This window comes from Dunckerocampus dactyliophorus, chromosome 18, assembly GCF_027744805.1.
Source record: "Dunckerocampus dactyliophorus isolate RoL2022-P2 chromosome 18, RoL_Ddac_1.1, whole genome shotgun sequence".
Lineage (NCBI taxonomy): Eukaryota > Metazoa > Chordata > Actinopteri > Syngnathiformes > Syngnathidae > Dunckerocampus > Dunckerocampus dactyliophorus.
In genome coordinates this window covers 734215-752443 of record NC_072836.1, presented here as the reverse complement: position 1 = coordinate 752443, position 18229 = coordinate 734215, and the positions used below count along the sequence as shown (strand labels likewise).

Sequence of the window (18229 nt, the reverse complement as noted above, 5' to 3'; positions counted from 1 at the left end):
TGGGTCAAAATATGCCAAGCAGTTAACTATAGTTAAATAGAAAAAAAACATACTAAAGCATAGCAGAGTAGCATTTCAGCCGTTTTCATGAATAGAAATTTATACAAACACTTATTGTTTATCATGCTAGGCATCTTTCGTACATTCATTTTACATTTCAGCACATTTCCGTGCCATTTCAGCGCGGCTTCAGAGCTTCTGCTTACAATATTAATTCAACATTTCGACATTCGTGCCTTTCTAGCTGATTTCGTTTTTTCTTCATCTCTTTTTAAGCATTCACACGCAATTTCTGACATTGCCGTCATCTAGTTAATATTTGGGTCATTTTTTTCCGCAATACCATCAACTCTCAGATAGATAGCGCTATTGATCAGCAATGCTCTGTAAAAACAACAACCGAAGAAGAAGCTCTTCCGGGTGAAAATGATTCCTCTGCATGTGCTTGTTTATTTTTGCCAAAGACCTTTTTTTTTTTTTAAATGTTTCATATCTCGTTGGTTGGAAAAGGCATACCACAAATTGAGCTGATCATTTCACTAATTCGTTATCAAACAACGTCGTGTCATTGTTATTGAGCTTTTCACTCTACCGTAAAAAACACTTGTTTTTTTATTGTCTACAAAGCATGGAGATAGAAGATCGGGATTTTCTCAACACTCCTCCTTTAAAAACAGTCAGGTTTGGCGGCAGTGTTGTGGAAACTTTATCTAAGTATAAGCAGGTGAGTAGTAAGGGTGACATCTTTTAATTGTACTGGTTAGGAAACCATTTACAGTACATCACCTGTGCGTTGGATATGTGATGGTTCTGTCAATCATCTGTGTTTCTATCAGGGAGACTTGAATGATTATGAACTGCTGAAGCATCAACTGGCTGATCCTGAGATAAAGGTAAATAGTGTCGACTCCAGTGACTTGTCTATTTGGCTTCAAAATGCTGTGTCGCTTCTTCTAGGATGCTCAGATCATCACGTGGCTCCAAGAATTCAGAAATTGTGTGTCTCAGCTCACAAAAGACCACGAACAGCTCATCTATACGATATTGGTGAGTATGGTGCAGTGCATCTATAGATTTTATCATTTTCAACCACGGCGGTGGCCCGCAACTTGTTTTTTTTCATATATCATATTAAACACAGCCTGTGACTGTTGTAATTACAGTAATCCCTCGCCACTTTGCCCGTCGAATTTCACAGCGTCACTATATCAGGGTTTAAAAAAAAATCTTATTACGTAATAGATCAGTCTGTTTTGTGGTTGAACACAGCCTACCTAGTACTCAAACAATATGCTTTCACATCATTCAACGGTAGTATTTTTAAGAATAAAATTAAGTAAAATACAAATATAAGGCATTCAGGAGACCAATCCAAAGACGTTGCGATGTTATTTACTATTCAAACTGGTCACTAGGTGTCAGCAATGTTACATTGATGGTACCAAGCGGAAGTTAAAAAGAAGGAACAACAAGGAACTCTCCCAATGCTAACATGTGAGTTCATATTATGTGTCATTCATGTCTTATACAGTCCTCCCTTGTTTATGGCGCTGAATTTGTTTATTCATGTATTTTATGAAAGACCGCGATGTAGTGACGGAGCGATAGCCGAACCATGACATAGCGAGGGATGATTGTATGTGTCTTATTTTCTCTTATTATATCTACTATATTGGGTGATAGGAGTGTAAAGGTGATATAGGTGTGTTATTTAATGTCTAGAGGTCTCTAATAATGTTAAAAAGCATATTTAGAAGATTGTAAACAGGTTTTCTATGCCCTAACTACCAAAATATTCCATTTATATGTGGAAATTCACGTATCACGGCCGGGTCTGGAACCAATACTCTGCGATAAAGGAGGGATTACTGTATTAGATTAGATTCAGTCCCAGAACTATCCCCGTCTGCTGTCGACTTTTCCTGTGAAATAAAATGCTCAGAGCAGCCACAGAACACTGCCAAAAGGTTCACCGAAATTAAATGTCCCACCTCAAGACTGAAAAGCTTTGGAAACTACGCTGGAACTTAATTTGGCCCCTAGTTTCCTCAGTTCAAATGCGCATAGTTCCGGTGGAAGTTGCTGCGGTGGAAAGGGGTGTAATAAAAAGCTTGTGCATACTGTAGTTGCTGTAACTCCTTCCTCTGGGTGTGTATGCGTAGAGGCTTCCCTGGGTGGGTCGGAGCCAGGCCGTGGTGGAGGAGTACATGGCCTTCCTCAGTAACCTGGTGTCTGCACAGACCGTCTACCTGTGTGCTTGTCTCAAAATGGTGGTGTCCCAGTTCATGCCCAGTAGGTTTCTGCCGCCTGGCTTTGTTTTCCTCACAAATCTGCCGTCATCTGATTTGGTTGAATGATGCGTTTGTTTCTAGGGCGAGTGACCATCAGTGAAGGAGGAGTGGATATCTCTGATTCAGATGATGAAGATGAGAGTAGGTGTCCCTCCTTCAGTGGAATGAAATTAGAGTTATTAGGATGTTGGTTTATTGATAATATTCATCCATTTTGTTTAGCACGTGTCTTCACTAGGATAAGCTAGAGCCTATCCCAGCTGACTTCCAATTGCAGGGCGCATAATAATAATAATATAATATATAATAATATCATCTCAAATAATGTCTGAAGCCTGCTGTAGCAAGGTGTAGTGTACATTTTGTAAGTAGGTGTAAGGAAGGACAAATTGCAAAATGGAATATTGTTATACTGTTAGGGTTTATTATGTTTTGGTTCGTTTGACACATTTCTGCTTTTTGTTGTTTGTTCAGATCTGCCCAGAAACTTCAACCAGTGCCACCAGGCCTTGCAGCTCATCACTAGATATGTCCCATCGTAAGTCCTGTGTCACAAAAACTAATAGTAGTCACAATAATCCCGTGTTTATGGCGGTTAATTGGTTCCAGACCCGACTGTGATAAGTGAATTTCCGCCAAGTAGGATTTCTTATTTATAAATCAGAAGTGACGTAGGGGATTCAGAGTTGGGTTGTAGCTGGAGTACGGCCACAACAGTAGCCTGTGTTATGATTAGGATTATGATGAATACAATTACTGTATGTTGTTATTGCGCCTGTCGTGATGATCATGTCTGGTGTGTGTGTTACTAGTGACACCTAGTGGCCAGTGGACACTACAGGTCATCAAGGTTTCATATTGCCTTAAACTGTGTTTGTATTTTTCATTCATTTAGAACATTTATATGCTTAAAAATATATGCTTACTTTAGGCCAATAATACGTTTCATTTCTTAAATATGCATTATTTTGACTAATAATAAGCCCTGGTTAGCCATGAAGCAGCAATCATTATTACGGTAATTCATTATTCAGTGCCCATGTTGGAACTGTGAAGTGGCGAGGGGTGACTGTAAACACATTCATGCGCTTTGTTGTGTTGAAAGCTTTAGGAATGATTTTGCTGTGTTTAATCGTTCGTGTTCCTTTCCTGCTTTCAGCACGAGTCACTTCCTGGTGCCCATCCTGCAAGACCACTTCCCTTTTGTACAGAAGTCCTCCAGAACTCTGGTAAGGGAATCCTATCACATTAGCTCCCCCCTACCCTTATATTAGAGGGACTCCCTGCCCCCTCAGTGGCAGCTTGACGGTGGAGTACTTTTGAGTCTTTCGTATGATTTCTATTATGAAAGTTGGCAGTCATCATATACTGTCATCGCTTGCTACATCGTGGTTCAAACATCGCTCCCTCGCTCTATGGCAGGTTTTCAAAAATGAATCAATTAATAAATGATCGTCGTTTACGACTACTGCCTATTCTTAGTCAACAGATATGGATTTTTAAGCAAATTGTACCTATTTTTGGCCAAATCAAACATTTTCAAGCATAAAAATGGTACAATACAAATAGTACAAAAAGTACAATACAAATAGAAGATATCTCCATTGGTCACGAGGTGTCAGTAATAGTTCAGTGAGACAAGCACCAGACTCTTGTTGCGGGCTTCAATGATCTCGCAACAGGCACAATAATAACAACTTCATAATACTCAAGATAACGGTTGCGGCCTTAGCCCACCACTAGCTAAAATTCAACTGTGAACCTCCGATGTCACTTCCACACATTCTGCTCCCCTACAAGGTCTTATATGTCTTATTCTCTAATTGTATTTACTACTGTATAGTGCCTAATAGGAATGTAAAGGTGACTGTAGGGGTGTTATTTTATGTCTAGAGGGCTCTTATAATGTTAAAAAAAACATATTTAGAACATATTTTCCCCGGGGAGGCCCTCTGGGGCCTGTTGATGCCGGGGCTTGCGGGGCTTCCCCTGGACTGACACGTGCCGTGGGCGCCTCTGCGCTCTTGGGGCGGGTTCGGCAGTCTCCGGGGGGCGGTACCGGTGCTGTGGGTGGCCTGCGTGCCGCTGCGGGGGCTTGTGGTTGCAGCGCTGCGGCGGCTGCTGGGGCGCCGGGCTGACTGGTGGGTTGGGGCTTGGTCATGCTTGCAGGTACTGTGGGCCTGGGTGGCGGGGGCGGGGGGTTATTATAGTTTTATAGATTATAGTTTTTTTACAATGATGTGCATTACAGTAATTATCATTCTGTTCACTATCATAGTTCATTATTTCATTACTACTGTACTATTATGTGTGACTGTTTCAATGCAGTATTATCATTGTGATCACTATCATAGTTCATCATTTCATTACTACTATTATGTGTGACTGTTTCAATGCAGTATTGTCATTGTGATCACTATCATAGTTCATCATTTCATTACTACTATTATGTGTGATTGTTTCAATGCAGTATTATCATTGTGATCACTATCATAGTTCATCATTTCATGACTACTATTATGTGTGACTGTTTCAATGCAGTATTGTCATTGTGATCACTATCATAGTTCATCATTTCATTACTACAATTATGTGTGACTGTTTCAATGCAGTATTGTCATTGTGATCACTATCATAGTTCATCATTTCATGACTAGTATTATGTGTGACTGTTTCAATGCAGTATTATCATTGTGATCACTGTCATAGTTCATCATTTCATTACTACTATTATGTGTGACTGTTTCAATGCAGTATTATCATTGTGATCACTGTCATAGTTCATCATTTCATGACTACTATTATGTGTGATTGTCATTGACAGCATTGTCATTGTTGTTGTTGATATTATTTTGTCCTTTGTCCTTATGTCCTTGTTCGTCTTTATAGTTGTCACAGAAGGCGGTAAACAGGTTTTCTATGCTACCAAAATATTGCATTTATCAAGAAGGAATCCTACTTTGCGGAAGTTGATTTATTGCGGTCGGGTCTGGAACCAATTAACCGCCATGAACGAGGGATTACTGGATGAGTCATGTCCGTTGTTTTACATCACCTTTATAGAGTTGCTAGTATTGTTTGTATTTATTTATTTATTTATTTATTGTTTTAGTTTTATTTTTACTCTTGTATGACATCTTCTCTAAAGTACCATTTTGAACAAAAAACAAATTAATTCAAATTCAAATGAATTCATTGGACATGATTTTGTTTGGGTGGCACTTTGAAGATTCAAGATTGAAGAGTTTTATTGTCATATGCACAGTAAAACAGGTACTTCTGCTATGCAATGAAATTCTTATTCTGTTCATTCTCCCAAGAAAAGAAAGAAAACACAAGAAAAAGAATAAGAACATAAGAAACATAAATACCAATAAATTAAGCAACAACAACAGAAGAGACATTAATACAAATAAATCAATAAATAAAGTGCTATGAGTGTGTGTGTGTGTGTGTGTGTGTGTGTGTGTGTGTGTGTGTGTGTGTGTGTTGCGTGCGGCGTGTGTGAGTGCTTTGTTGAGAAGCCTGATGGCCTGTGGGTAAAAGCTGTTTGCCAGCCTTGTGGTCCTGGACTTCAAACTCCTGTAGCGTCTGCCTGACGGTAGGAGTGTGAATAATGAGTGTCCCTGTATTGAAGGGTCCCTGTATGCATGATACATGTGAATAGGGGAATGAAATGTTGCATAGATACTGTCTAGATGACATAAGTGTGTGTTTGTTGCTGTCTGCAGGAGTGTTACGTCCACAATCTCCTGAGAGTGACGGTGTACATACCCGCCATTCGACGAGACGTACTGGAGGTCATCGTTGGACAGATGCTTAAACTGGATGTAAGGGTGTCACATATCTGAAGGGGGCGGACACTCAATGTTACCCAACCCCACCTGCATGTCAGTGCAATAAGATCACATTTACTAAATGTACATTTGTCTTTCAGGTGGGTGCATCGCGCTCAGACATTGAAGAGGCTGAAGAGAATTTGTTCCAAAGGCACCAGTCAGACAGCGTGACTGAGGAGGCCCTCTTTGAAATGGTACGTAGCACTGATACAGTTATCCTTCACCACCAAATTTTGCTGCTTCACTCTATCACAGTTTTTAAAAGATGTAGTATTAAAGAAATCAGCGCTTGTTAGTCAAAAATATGCATATTTAAGTATACTTTTTGTACTAAATGAAGTAACTGTGCTAGTCTGTAAAGAACTTCAGAGTCAACCGCTGATGACATCATAGACAGGCGACGGTGTTGACATCCACTTCCTGTTTGCATGTATTAGCAAGCTAATAGGATGCTAACAAGGATGTTTTGGGGTTTAAGAATAAATAAAAAATACATTAAGAACACAGTTGCCCTCATGCAGTCTATTAATAACATGACAAGACACACGCCCTATGGTATGTCAAGCCAGGTGTGCCCAAGCTGCGGCTTGGGGCCATTTTTTTTATTGGCCCTTGGGACAGCATAAATACAGTTAAATGGGGAAACTTAAATAAAAAACAACAGCAAACAATAATTTTACGAGAATAAAGACAAAGTATTAGGATAATAAAATCATAATATTAAGAGAAAAAATAACCAAGTTCAAATGTTATTTTTCATAGTCATCATATGAGAAACAGGGAATGCACTTGGAATTTTTGGAAATTTAGGTTGGCTGAAAGTCAAAATATTATGAGCCTAAAGACATCATGTTAAAAGAAAAAAATGTATGGGCAACAAGTTGAAATATTTGTTAAAAAATAAAGTAAAACAGCAAAAATGGGAAAACAAGCAAAAAAAACATGAGAAAAAGTTTCTTCCGGAACAGGCTAATTTGCTCATATCACTGCACTTATCAAAGACAAAGACGCTACTCTGTGTACTAAATGTATTATTAAAGCATATCATTCCATTGTCCCAGGAAGCTGTAAAGCAATGATAGAAAATAGCAAGGCTCTGTATGTACGCTATGTTTTCATGGGTTTGCCATCCATACGCCAACCAGAAAGAGCTCCGAGCCCCTCAAATCACCTTGCAGCACCCAGCCTTTCATGTTGCCCTACAAATCCAATCACATAACCAAAGCACACAGTACGGCCTTCTACAATGTCCCCATATTTTGAGACACTTTGGGTCAAATTCTGACTGAGCCAGATACTTGATGGGAACACCAGTCCGCCGTCTCCAGTCAGTTACATATGAAAACTATTGCAGTATGATCATATATTAGTGCTTAAACATTGCTGTGTGTGTGTGTGTGTGTGTGTGTTAGGATGAGGACCTACCAACAGGTGACCCCCTCAGTTTGGGGGTGATGGCTCACCCAGTGGCTGAGAGGCTGGATTCACTCATGACAGTGCTGTTGGCCTACATCAAAGACGTCTGCCACGTTAACGGTGCGCCATCATCCTGACCAATAAGAGACGTTTCTGTCCACTACTTCTTGTCCAAGTCCAAGTCCACTACGACTTGACATCCTCCTGTCTTCCCTTGCAGGTAGTGTCCATGTAGACAGGACCAAGGAGCTGTACAGAGACTTCTTGAACGTGTTTGACAAGCTCATTCTGCCCACACATGCTTCCAGTCACATCCAGTACACGCTCTTTTATCTCTGCAGCTTCAAACTGGTGAGTGTCCCTCCTATCCAAAGCTTGCACCGCCCGGCGCTATACATTCACTTTGCCGATCAAACGCCCCAAACGCCAACGGTCGGGACAAATGCCCCACAGCACATCCACACTGGAACTGTGGCATTTGGCTTTCATTCATATTAGTGTTTGCTTGCTAACTGCTAGCTAGCGCTCAGTGGGTTCAATCACTACGTAGCTAGCCCCCGCCTCCACGTACTGTGACAAAGATGCTGAACAGCTGACAGGAGGCTCACTTTTTCCCTTCATTTGAGTATACAACCAACACCTCCTTGGGTAGTCTGTTGTGGAAGCTACCACAACTTGTAACTAAGTGACTAATTGGAAAGTCCCAAAACTTTGCATCCTGCTGGGTGTTACCCTGTCCTGAATACAGCATTGCTATTTCAGATAAGCGTCTAATGTCAATTAGGAGATGCAATGATCTTTTTATTGAATGCATTTGTCGTTTGTACACTCCTTCACTTATCAGCACTGTAACATCACCAAGTGTTAATTACTCCCGACTACCGTATTTTCACGACCATAAAGCGCACCATATTAAAAAGCGCAGTCTCAGTTACAGGTGCTATTTCTGTATTTAACACGTATACAAGGCGCACCGTATTATTGGGATGTCGCTCAGAAGTCAGTGAGGAAGCGACAGTGCTTTATTTCTTTAGACAGATTAAGAGCAGAACTCTCATTCATCTTATCAAACCCACTTGAAATCAGCACCGTCATCACTCAACACAACAGTCTCAGTCACGGTGCACAACTAAAAACATCACACAGCAACGCAAAAACAGACTCGACACTACCGCTATTTTTGCAGAACAATAACTAACAACTATGTACTGTGGCTCAAACATGTAACTTTAAGAACATTTGCACCAAAACAGTACCGCAAACTCCGCTGGGGAACAGGAAGTGCTCCCAGCGATGCTACAGTACGCTAGCATGCATGCTATTGTATGTTTTTAAAAAGCCAGTGGGAGCAAAACTGAGTGCAGTTGTACTTTATTGAAGTATTTAACAATGTACTCATGTTATTTTTTGATCAATCCTCATCCACAAATCCATCAAAGTCCTCATCTTCTGTATCCCAAATGAACAGCGGGGCGAGTTCTCCATAGACACGCTCTCGTCATTGTCAGAGTCAGTCTCGTTGCCGTGCGGCACCTCAGAAATGATGCTGGCTTTTGCGAAAGCTCCAACAACAGTGCGTCAGACACGTTAGCCCAAGCATCCACAATCCATTCACAAATTGTGGCATAACTTGCCTGGCGCTGCCTCCCAGTCTTGGTGACGCTGTGTTCGCTCGCTGTCATCCATCGCTCCCACGCCGCTTGCAACTTCACTTTAAACGCCGTGATTACAGCGATGTCCAGCGGTTGGAGTTCCTTCGTCAAGCCTGCCGGAATGATGGCAAGCTTCAAGTTCATTTGCTGCACTTGGTTTTTCACAGCGGCTGTGGTGACGCGTGGGAAAAAAACATCCGGTGTCTTTCCGTACACGTCACTCAGTCACTCAGCCATTTTCTCCTTGTCCTTCCAGCCCCTTTGATTGGTCTGGCTGGAAACCTTTCTTTGGGCAGCGTTGTCCTCTTAAAAATCACCACAGATGGCAGTTTCTGTCCATTACCATGGCAATCAAGCACAACAGTAAAAAACTTCTCGTGCCCCGTTGTGTGTATCTACCGTGCTGGTCCCCTTCTCTACAGTGTGCTTCACCGGGATGTGGAAAGTGAGCGGGACCTGTCCATGTTGGTGATGTAGTTGGGCTGAATGTGTTTGTCTGCAATGTTTTTACTGCAGTCGGAGCGGAAAATGGCCAGCTTTCCTTCTAATCCGCTGGATGTTGCTGCGCCACGGTAGTCCTTGCCCGGATGGATAGATGGCGCCGTTTCATAAAATATACCTATACCACTACTGGGGCGTGCCTTTAGCGTCCTCAGTCACGTCCACCTTTCCTCTATATAAGCAGCGTGTCGGCAGGAGACGCTCCCAGTCACTCGAGGGGCGCTCATAAAAGTCACACAGCAACACTTACAGATTTTGGAACTCGGTACACACATAAGGCGTGCCGTATTATAAGGCGCCCCGCCCATTTTGGACAAAATTGAAGACTTTTAAGTGCGCCTTGAGTGCACGTCATGAAAATACGGTACGGTACACTTCTTCACCTCTCATCTAACTCCTTGTGGTTGTTGGCGTGTGGGTAACGTGCGCATTCCCTGTTAAGGCCCTGGCAGAGGCCTTTTTGGAGCACCTGTGGAAAATCCTGCAAAATCCATCGCAGCCTGCCGTCCTGCGCCAGGCCGCCGCCGGCTACATGGGGAGCTTCCTGGCACGAGCCAAGTTCATCCCAGTGCTGTGAGCTTATTTCCGTTCTGAGTCAGAAATGTGTGAGGAAGTCTTATTGCTCTAATCCAGCATCTACCCACCCCCCTTTGCAGCACGGTGCGAGCGTGTCTGGACCTGCTGATCTCCTGGATCCATCGCTACATCGACGGACAGGACAGCAGCGGTCGTCAGGCCTGCTGCGACGTCAACCTTCACGGAGCGTTCTACACCGCCTGCCAGGCTGTCTTTTACACACTCATCTTCAGACACGGAGCCTTCCTGGCAGGCAACATGAAGAAAGGTACACGCTTGGCTCTCTTATTGATGATTCATTGCAGTAGAAGTCTCACTTTTTAGAATAGTTTGGCTGTTTCTGCCACTTATATATCAACATATATACAGTATAAAAGTAAAAACAAAACCTTAAAAACGTGCTGCCTTAAAGTTAAGTGGGGTGGTGGGTGTTTTTTTGGCGACGCCTGGCGGCCGTAATAATCCATCGAGTTGAGTTTGTGATGCAGTTAAGCACACAAATGGAAAGATACACCACTGTACTTTCTAATCCCATTGTGCCTTGGAAATGATGTGTCTGTAAGGAATGTGCAACTATTTGTATTTGTGGATTGGAAAATGTGCTATTTTAGACAGCAGTGTTTAAGTAGGACGCTATTTATAACTCGCTTGGAGATTGTAGCTGCTGTGTCAGCCACTCACTCACTAAATGCACACCTAAGATTTTCGCCCTTTTTCATTCATTTGTGAATACAAAAATGAAGTTTTGTTGTGGAAATGTAACTGTTGGATATGTTTGTACACACCGGGGTGCGTCCAGGCGTCATGTCACGTAGTAAAAGTGTTTTTTATCAAACAGGTGTGCTTTTATTATATTCATATACTTCAAAAATGTGACTTATTTCAGCTTGTGTAGATTTACTGTGTGTCCTTGTTGGTGTAAGCATTGCCCCCTCCCTCTAGCTTGGTCTTCTTCTCTTGTCAATTGAATGTTGTTAGGAATGGCCCCGTTACACTCAAATAATCACTAAAAGCACTACACTAAAATAATCAAACAAAAGCAGACCCCAAGGTAGCGCCATCACAAATGGCAAATAATAATAATAATAATAATAGTAATAATAATAATAATAATAATAATATATGTGTGTGTGTGTGTGTGTGTGTCAGGCTTGGAGTATCTCCAGGGTTTCAACCTGGAGAGGGTGGTCATGTGTCAGCTAAACCCGCTCAAAGTGTGCCTCCCAGCCGTCACCAACATGTTTGCAGCCATCACCAGGTAAACCATGCACACACACACACACACACAAACACAAACACACAACAGTCGTGCGTTGTTTTCCCAGGAAGTACCAGCTGGTGTTCTGTTACACCATCATAGAGCGGAACAACCGCCACCTGCTGCCGGTGGTGCACAGCTCTGCAGGGGGAGACAGCGTGGGCACCAACACCAACCCCCTGGATTGCTTCTTCCCATATGACCCCTACCTGCTCAAAAGGTACACCCCCACACCCAAACACAGCCAATGCTAGACATGCTGTATTGTCATAAGTGAAGCTGAAACCGAAGCATTGTGTGTATATCTTTGTAGAAGAATAATCATGCACATCCTGTAAGAATAAGAATAAGGTGGTGGACAGCATTTAATAACACGTGTAAGAATAAGAAGAAGAAGAATGGACAGCATGTGATGCAAACTATGCTAAGTGCAAACCATGCTAATCATTGTTTGAACCACATCATTTTTCTTCATACCCCCCCGGCTGTACATGGAGGCTAACCTTTGTCTGTGCCCAGGTCGGGTCACCTGATTGAACCCCTCTATCAGGTGTGGGTGGAGTCAACAGACTCTGAACTGGTTGCCACTAAAACAGACCGGCAGGTAACGTACCTGAAACCCATCTACTCAACACCACCACCTCCTACTCGCTTTTCTCCTCCTCCTTTTCCGTCTCCTCCTCCTTCCTCCTCTCCTTAGTCCTTCTTACCGGTACTCTCCTCATTCCTTGTACTTTCTCCTCCTCCTTCTTCACCTGATTCCTTCCTCATCTTCCCTTCCCTTTTTCCTTCTTCCTTTTTATTTCTTCTTCTTCTTCCTCCTTCTCCTTCTTCCTTTTTCCTCTTCTTCTTTTTCCTTTTTCTCCTCCTCCCCCTCCTTCTAAGAAGTACCTGCTTCAGCCAATGTCCACCTCAAATTTGAGGACCAAAGGGAGTACATTATACATGAAATTCTGATTAATGTAATTCATGTGTATACTGTATAATATATACTTTTTAATAATATAACAATGAATAGATTACTTTAATCATCAATTTATGATTTATGATCAATTGAAGTCTTATAAACAGTAATGTAATTGTTTCCTGATTTGTTTTGATGTTATGTGTTTATCATCTATATGATATGGTTATGTGCATATGAAGAATGATATTCATCCTGTTTGGTAAATGTGCACAAAACGGCTAATTTTAGTGACAGTATGTGGATGAGCACTCGTGGAATCACACGGGTTGCACTGTGTGACTTTTGGGAATACACTACATAGACTACATACACTACATACACTACATAGACTACATACACTACATACTACATACACTACATAGACTACATAGACTACATAGACTACATAGACTACATAGACTACATAGACTACATACACTACATAGACTACATACACTACATACACTACATAGACTACATACACTACATACACTACATACACTACATACTACATACACTACATACACTACATACACTACATAGACTACATACACTACATACACTACATACACTACATACTACATACACTACATAGACTACATAGACTACATACACTACATAGACTACATAGACTACATACACTACATAGACTACATACACTACATACACTACATACACTACATAGACTACATACACTACATACTACATACACTACATAGACTACATAGACTACATACACTACATACACTACATAGACTACATACTACATACACTACATAGACTACATACACTACATAGACTACATACACTACATAGACTACATACACTACATACACTACATACACTACATAGACTACATACACTACATAGACTACATACACTACATACACTACATAGACTACATAGACTACATACACTACATAGACTACATACACTACATACTACATAGACTACATACACTACATACACTACATAGACTACATAGACTACATACTACATAGACTACATACACTACATAGACTACATACTACATAGACTACATACACTACATACACTACATACGCTACATAGACTACATACTACATACACTACATACACTACATACTACATACACTACATACACTACATACACTACATACTACATAGACTACTTACACTACATAGACTACATAGACTACATACTACATACACTACATAGACTACATACTACATACACTACATAGACTACATACTACATAGACTACATACACTACATAGACTACATAGACTACATAGACTACTTACACTACATAGACTACATAGACTACATACTACATACACTACATAGACTACATACTACATACACTACATAGACTACATACTACATAGACTACATACACTACATAGACTACATAGACTACATAGACTACAGTAGACTACACCAAAGTCCAGTAGAGTCCAGTAGAGTGGGTATAATTCACACAAAGTGGTGTTAGACATTGGATGCTGTTTTCCCGTCAGGGCTCCAAGGAGGACGAGTATGACTTCCTGTGCGGCGAGACCCCCCAGGGTGACGGTGTGGTGGGAATGACTCCCGGTTCGTTGGACTCAAACCCCTGCAACACCTGCAGTGTCGGTTCACCCCCCATCTCCTTCCAAAGACATAGTTAGTGCAGCGTGGTGTCATGAATGTACGTATACCACATGGCTGCACCAAGACCACACGGATACTTGGCATATATGTGCATTTACAGTACACCGTGTGCCACACATGACTTTTTAAACACACTAAAACAAAAGTCCTGGCAATAAAAAGACCAGTCCCAGTTAGGTCCTTTTAAGTTGAATAAGAAAAGAACCTTTCTACATGAGTACATTCATGTCACTGTCAGACACCCAATTAGTTGTCAATCATACATAGACAACAATGTCTCTTCTTATGTACTACTTCCTCTACTACGGCCTCATTGTTTATCCTTTTTCTGCAATGGAGCTGCTGTTTATGAAAAAGATTCAAATACTGGCTTTTGGTTAGTAAACATTTTACACCTCCAACTTTAAACCTGTGTGTTTTTCATCATCTGTTTTTGACAAATCTGCCCCTTTTGCCAGTACAGTAGTAGTAGTAGTAGTAGTAGTAGTAGTAGTAGTACTGTGCTGTTGGCAGGGGTTACCCTCCAGGACCACCAGCTGAAAAAAATAATACGTCCATAAAAATATCTATTTTAGACACACCTTTGGTCCCAAAACAGTCCTGCTAGTCCTGAAACCCGTTTCAGATTAACATTTGTAATAAAAGTGACTGTTATGTTAGGTTAGATTCTGAACCAGAACACTCCCCTCCTCTCTTCAATTGCCATTGTTCACAACAGGGTGTCCGTGGGGGTCTCATTTGAATTTAAGGCCTTAAAATGTCTAAAAAAAAATCTCACAACATGCCTTAAACACATCAGCAAACAAACTTTTGCATCACAGCGCAAAAGTTTGCTTGCCAACGTATTTAAGGCAGCTCAGTAACGATGGTGCGTTCAAGGACCGCCCAACAATTTTTGCGAAATCTCAGCATTTGAGGAGAAAGCATTGTCAGTGAAGCATAAACATAACGTAAACATGTCAAAATGTATGCTGCGCATTTTTGTCATCATTGAATCATCACATATTGATGAATTACTCACTTATGGTGGCTGTGGGAAAAGCAGCCTATTTTTTAGAGAAATAAAAGAAACATTTTATTTTCAAATATTTGAAAACAGATTAAAGATTTAAAAAATCAGTTTTATTTAAAAATATTTAATTTAAAATATTTTTTCATTGCAAATCTGTGCAAGGCCGTGACTGCTGAATCGTGAGTGTGTGCGGATCCACTGTACCCCTAAAAGAACCAAAGACAGTAGGAACAACAATCAGCATAATAATAATAGTAATACTGGTAAATAACCAAGTCCAGTCATTGCTTTATTAGAAAAGTGTAAGAGAAAGAATGAGGCCACAGCAAAGATGTGGTTTGATCGTTGATCGACATGATGGATGATGGCTACCTAAAGATGATGAGGACACAGCAGGAGCAGTGAGTTTTCTACTGAAGTAATATCCCTCCCAACATGCATCGATTGACTGAATGAATATTGCTCATTGTGTTAGGTGACAACATCCTTCACTTATTACACAGAAACAACACGGATGGAAAGAGGAAGACTGCTTTTTTTTTTTTAAACATTTCTTACCAGCAGATGGTGGTGAGTTATTAACGTTTCAAACGGATGGAGATTGTCCTTTACATGCAGTTGTGTGTGCGTGCGTGCGTGCGTGTGTGTGTTGAGGCCATGCTTAGGGGTGGGTGAGAATGTCCCGCCATCACACCATCTGATGGCTGCCATTCGCGATTATCACTGCACATCCGTAACTCCATGATTAAAATAACAGTTACAGAAATATTGTCATAACAGTGCTGTAAATCAAGGGACCGGAAGCCAACTCTTAAATGTGTGACAAAGTGGCCTACACAGCTTTGTGCTTCAAGTGACATCTAGGAAATATTCAGGATGATAGTCATGTGACTATCCCAGGCTCCGGCTTCCCCAAAATGGCAGTGTATCAGGTATGATAGCTCATTTCCAAAAACTTTTTATTGTACCACGACAACTGGTTTTAACTCCAAGTAACAATTGAAATGCTTTAATGGGTTGTTAAATATTACAATTAAACTCTTAGTAGAAAACAAGCTACTGAATCTAGCAAGCTTTTAGCATGATCCGACAATGACACGCCTGTCCCCAAAAGGCCGGTGTCAGGTAAGTGAGCTCATTTCGAAAAGCTTTTTTTCATACATGTAACTATTATGATGCTTTAATAGGCCATCATATATCACCATTCAACTCGACTTACTATATTTTTCTATGAGTTCTGAGAAAACAAGTTGCATTTGCTAGCGTTTCGCCTGAACCCACAGTGACCCGCATGTCCCCAAAATGGTGGTTTATCAGATAAGCTAGCTCATTTCAAAAAGCCTTTTTTTTATCCTAAATGCTTGTTTTACATTGATTTAACAATTACGATGCTTTAATAAGCCGTCATATATCACAATAGAACCCTTCTACTATATTTTTTCAGTGAGTTCATAGAAAACAAGCAACAGAAGCTTGCCTGCTTTTAGCCTGAACCCATAAGCCATGGTGACACGGATGTGCCCAAAATGGCAGCGTATCAGATAAGCGAACTCATTTAGCGTTCCATGAAAGCTCATTTTAAATCCATGTAAAAATGGTAACGCGTCAATAGGGTGTCAGATATAACAATTCAATTCCTCTTACGATATTTCTTCAATAAATTCATAGAAAACTATCGAGGAAAATATCACCGTGATGTCATTTACGTTAAGTGAATATAACGTTGGTTATTTGGCTCAATTACTGTGCTGCTAAGCACAAAAAGTGTCAAGTTGAGTTCAAAGTTATACATTTACCATGAACACTAACATATGACATAAATTATAGTAATCCCTCGTTCGCGGCGGTTAATCGGTTCCAGAACCGACGATGTACAATTCAATATTAATAAACTGAATATATTCGTCGTTAAGAACATAGAAAAGCTGTTTATGACTTCCTAATTCTATTTTTTACCATTATTATGGCGCTCTAGACAATAAATAACGCCCATGTAGTCACCTTTACACTCATATTGCTCAATATAGTATAATAAGTAATAAGACTCATGCTCGAGTGTTTCAATAAATGTCTTCTGGACGTGCGGACAGGAAGTGACATTGGAGGTTTACAGTTCGGTTTTAGTTGCAGTACGGCCACAACAGTAGCCTGTGTTATTACGATGATGACGACTATTATTATTATTATGTTATGACTGTGCCTGTTGTGAGATAGTTATAAAAATAATACAAACCTGTCGTTGTCGATGAAGTAATAGTGTGGTAATAGTGGTAATAGTGACACCTAGTGGCCAATGTAGTCAGTTCATCAACGTGTAGTATTGCCTTAAACTGGACTTGTATTGTTCATTTGGAGCATTTCTACTTGTATGCTTGAAAATGCTTACTTTATGCCAAGAATACGTAACATTTGTTTAAATATGCATTTTTTGACTAATAATAGGCCAAGAGACAATTACGGAACATCAATCATTAATACATTTTTGAAAAACTGATGGAGCGAGGGACGATTGTAACTATTTTAGGGGGACAAAACCCATGTGTTCCACTTGGTCTCTGGTATATCCTCCACCATTTTACTTGAAATGGCTCTCAGTTCTTGTGGGTTAATAATCATTTTTAAATAGATACAAAATGGTTTTCTTCCACCCCTAGTCATGTTTCAACACAACACGGGGATGTGTGTGCAAGTCCAAGTCCATAGACGGTGAGAGAGATCATTAAGTCAGCAGAATGATGCCTAATTGGATGTGAGCAAGCAGCTTTGGCCTGAAATTGTTGTGTTGGACCTAATCAAGTCTTTTTGAGATCAGGTGTGCAGGACGGTGTCGGCGCTGTCGACCGTGGTGAAGTGGGACGGCTTCCTTCCAGCCTGTGATTTGTCCACTTCTTCATCACTCCCCCCTTTGGCTCACATGCTGTGGGGGCTGACTTCTGGCACCAACTCCTCCTCCGTCACTTTGTTGCAGAGACAATTAAAATCCTGATTAGCTTGGTGCCAGAGCATGAAAAACAAATCAGGCTCATACGAAAGTGACTGCATCGAGTGCTTTTTGATTCAAAGCTGTCACTTGCGGCAACGCTGTTTTTAAACTACCACAAGTCT

At 40.9% G+C, this 18229-nt stretch overlaps 2 protein-coding genes across 8 annotated transcripts in view; one reads left to right on the top strand and one right to left on the bottom strand.

The window, feature by feature from the left end:
• Positions 1–399: 399 nt before the first annotated feature.
• rrn3 (RRN3 homolog, RNA polymerase I transcription factor) lies at positions 400–17771 on the top strand. Its single transcript, XM_054758584.1, has 17 exons — positions 400–724; positions 837–893; positions 958–1047; positions 2163–2292; positions 2373–2432; positions 2766–2829; positions 3451–3520; positions 6023–6121; positions 6229–6324; positions 7543–7666; positions 7767–7897; positions 10142–10272; positions 10356–10543; positions 11425–11533; positions 11601–11753; positions 12053–12137; positions 13980–17771. The coding sequence occupies exons 1-17, from the start codon at positions 629–631 to the stop codon at positions 14127–14129; spliced, it is 1833 nt and encodes a 610-aa protein (XP_054614559.1). The 5' UTR covers positions 400–628; the 3' UTR covers positions 14130–17771.
• Positions 15401–18229, bottom strand: part of si:dkeyp-72e1.9 (syntaxin-binding protein 4) — a 46306-nt gene continuing 43477 nt past the window's right edge. For all 7 annotated transcript variants that reach the window (XM_054758579.1, XM_054758581.1, XM_054758583.1 and 4 more), the window contains one exon: positions 15401–18081. In XM_054758579.1, the coding sequence (XP_054614554.1) occupies positions 18035–18081 (47 nt within the window). In that variant the 3' untranslated portion in view covers positions 15401–18034. The remainder of the gene's footprint in view (positions 18082–18229) is intronic.

What these genes read in the sequence shown, in the direction of transcription:
- rrn3 (XM_054758584.1), top strand. Translation starts at nt 629, where the DNA reads ATGGAGATAGAAGATCGGGATTTTCTCAACACTCCTCCTTTAAAAACA. An exon ending in CTTTATCTAAGTATAAGCAG is followed by an intron (nt 725 to 836) that starts GTGAGTAGTAAG and finishes TGTTTCTATCAG; the next exon opens with GGAGACTTGAATGATTATGA. An exon ending in TGGCTGATCCTGAGATAAAG is followed by an intron (nt 894 to 957) that starts GTAAATAGTGTC and finishes CGCTTCTTCTAG; the next exon opens with GATGCTCAGATCATCACGTG.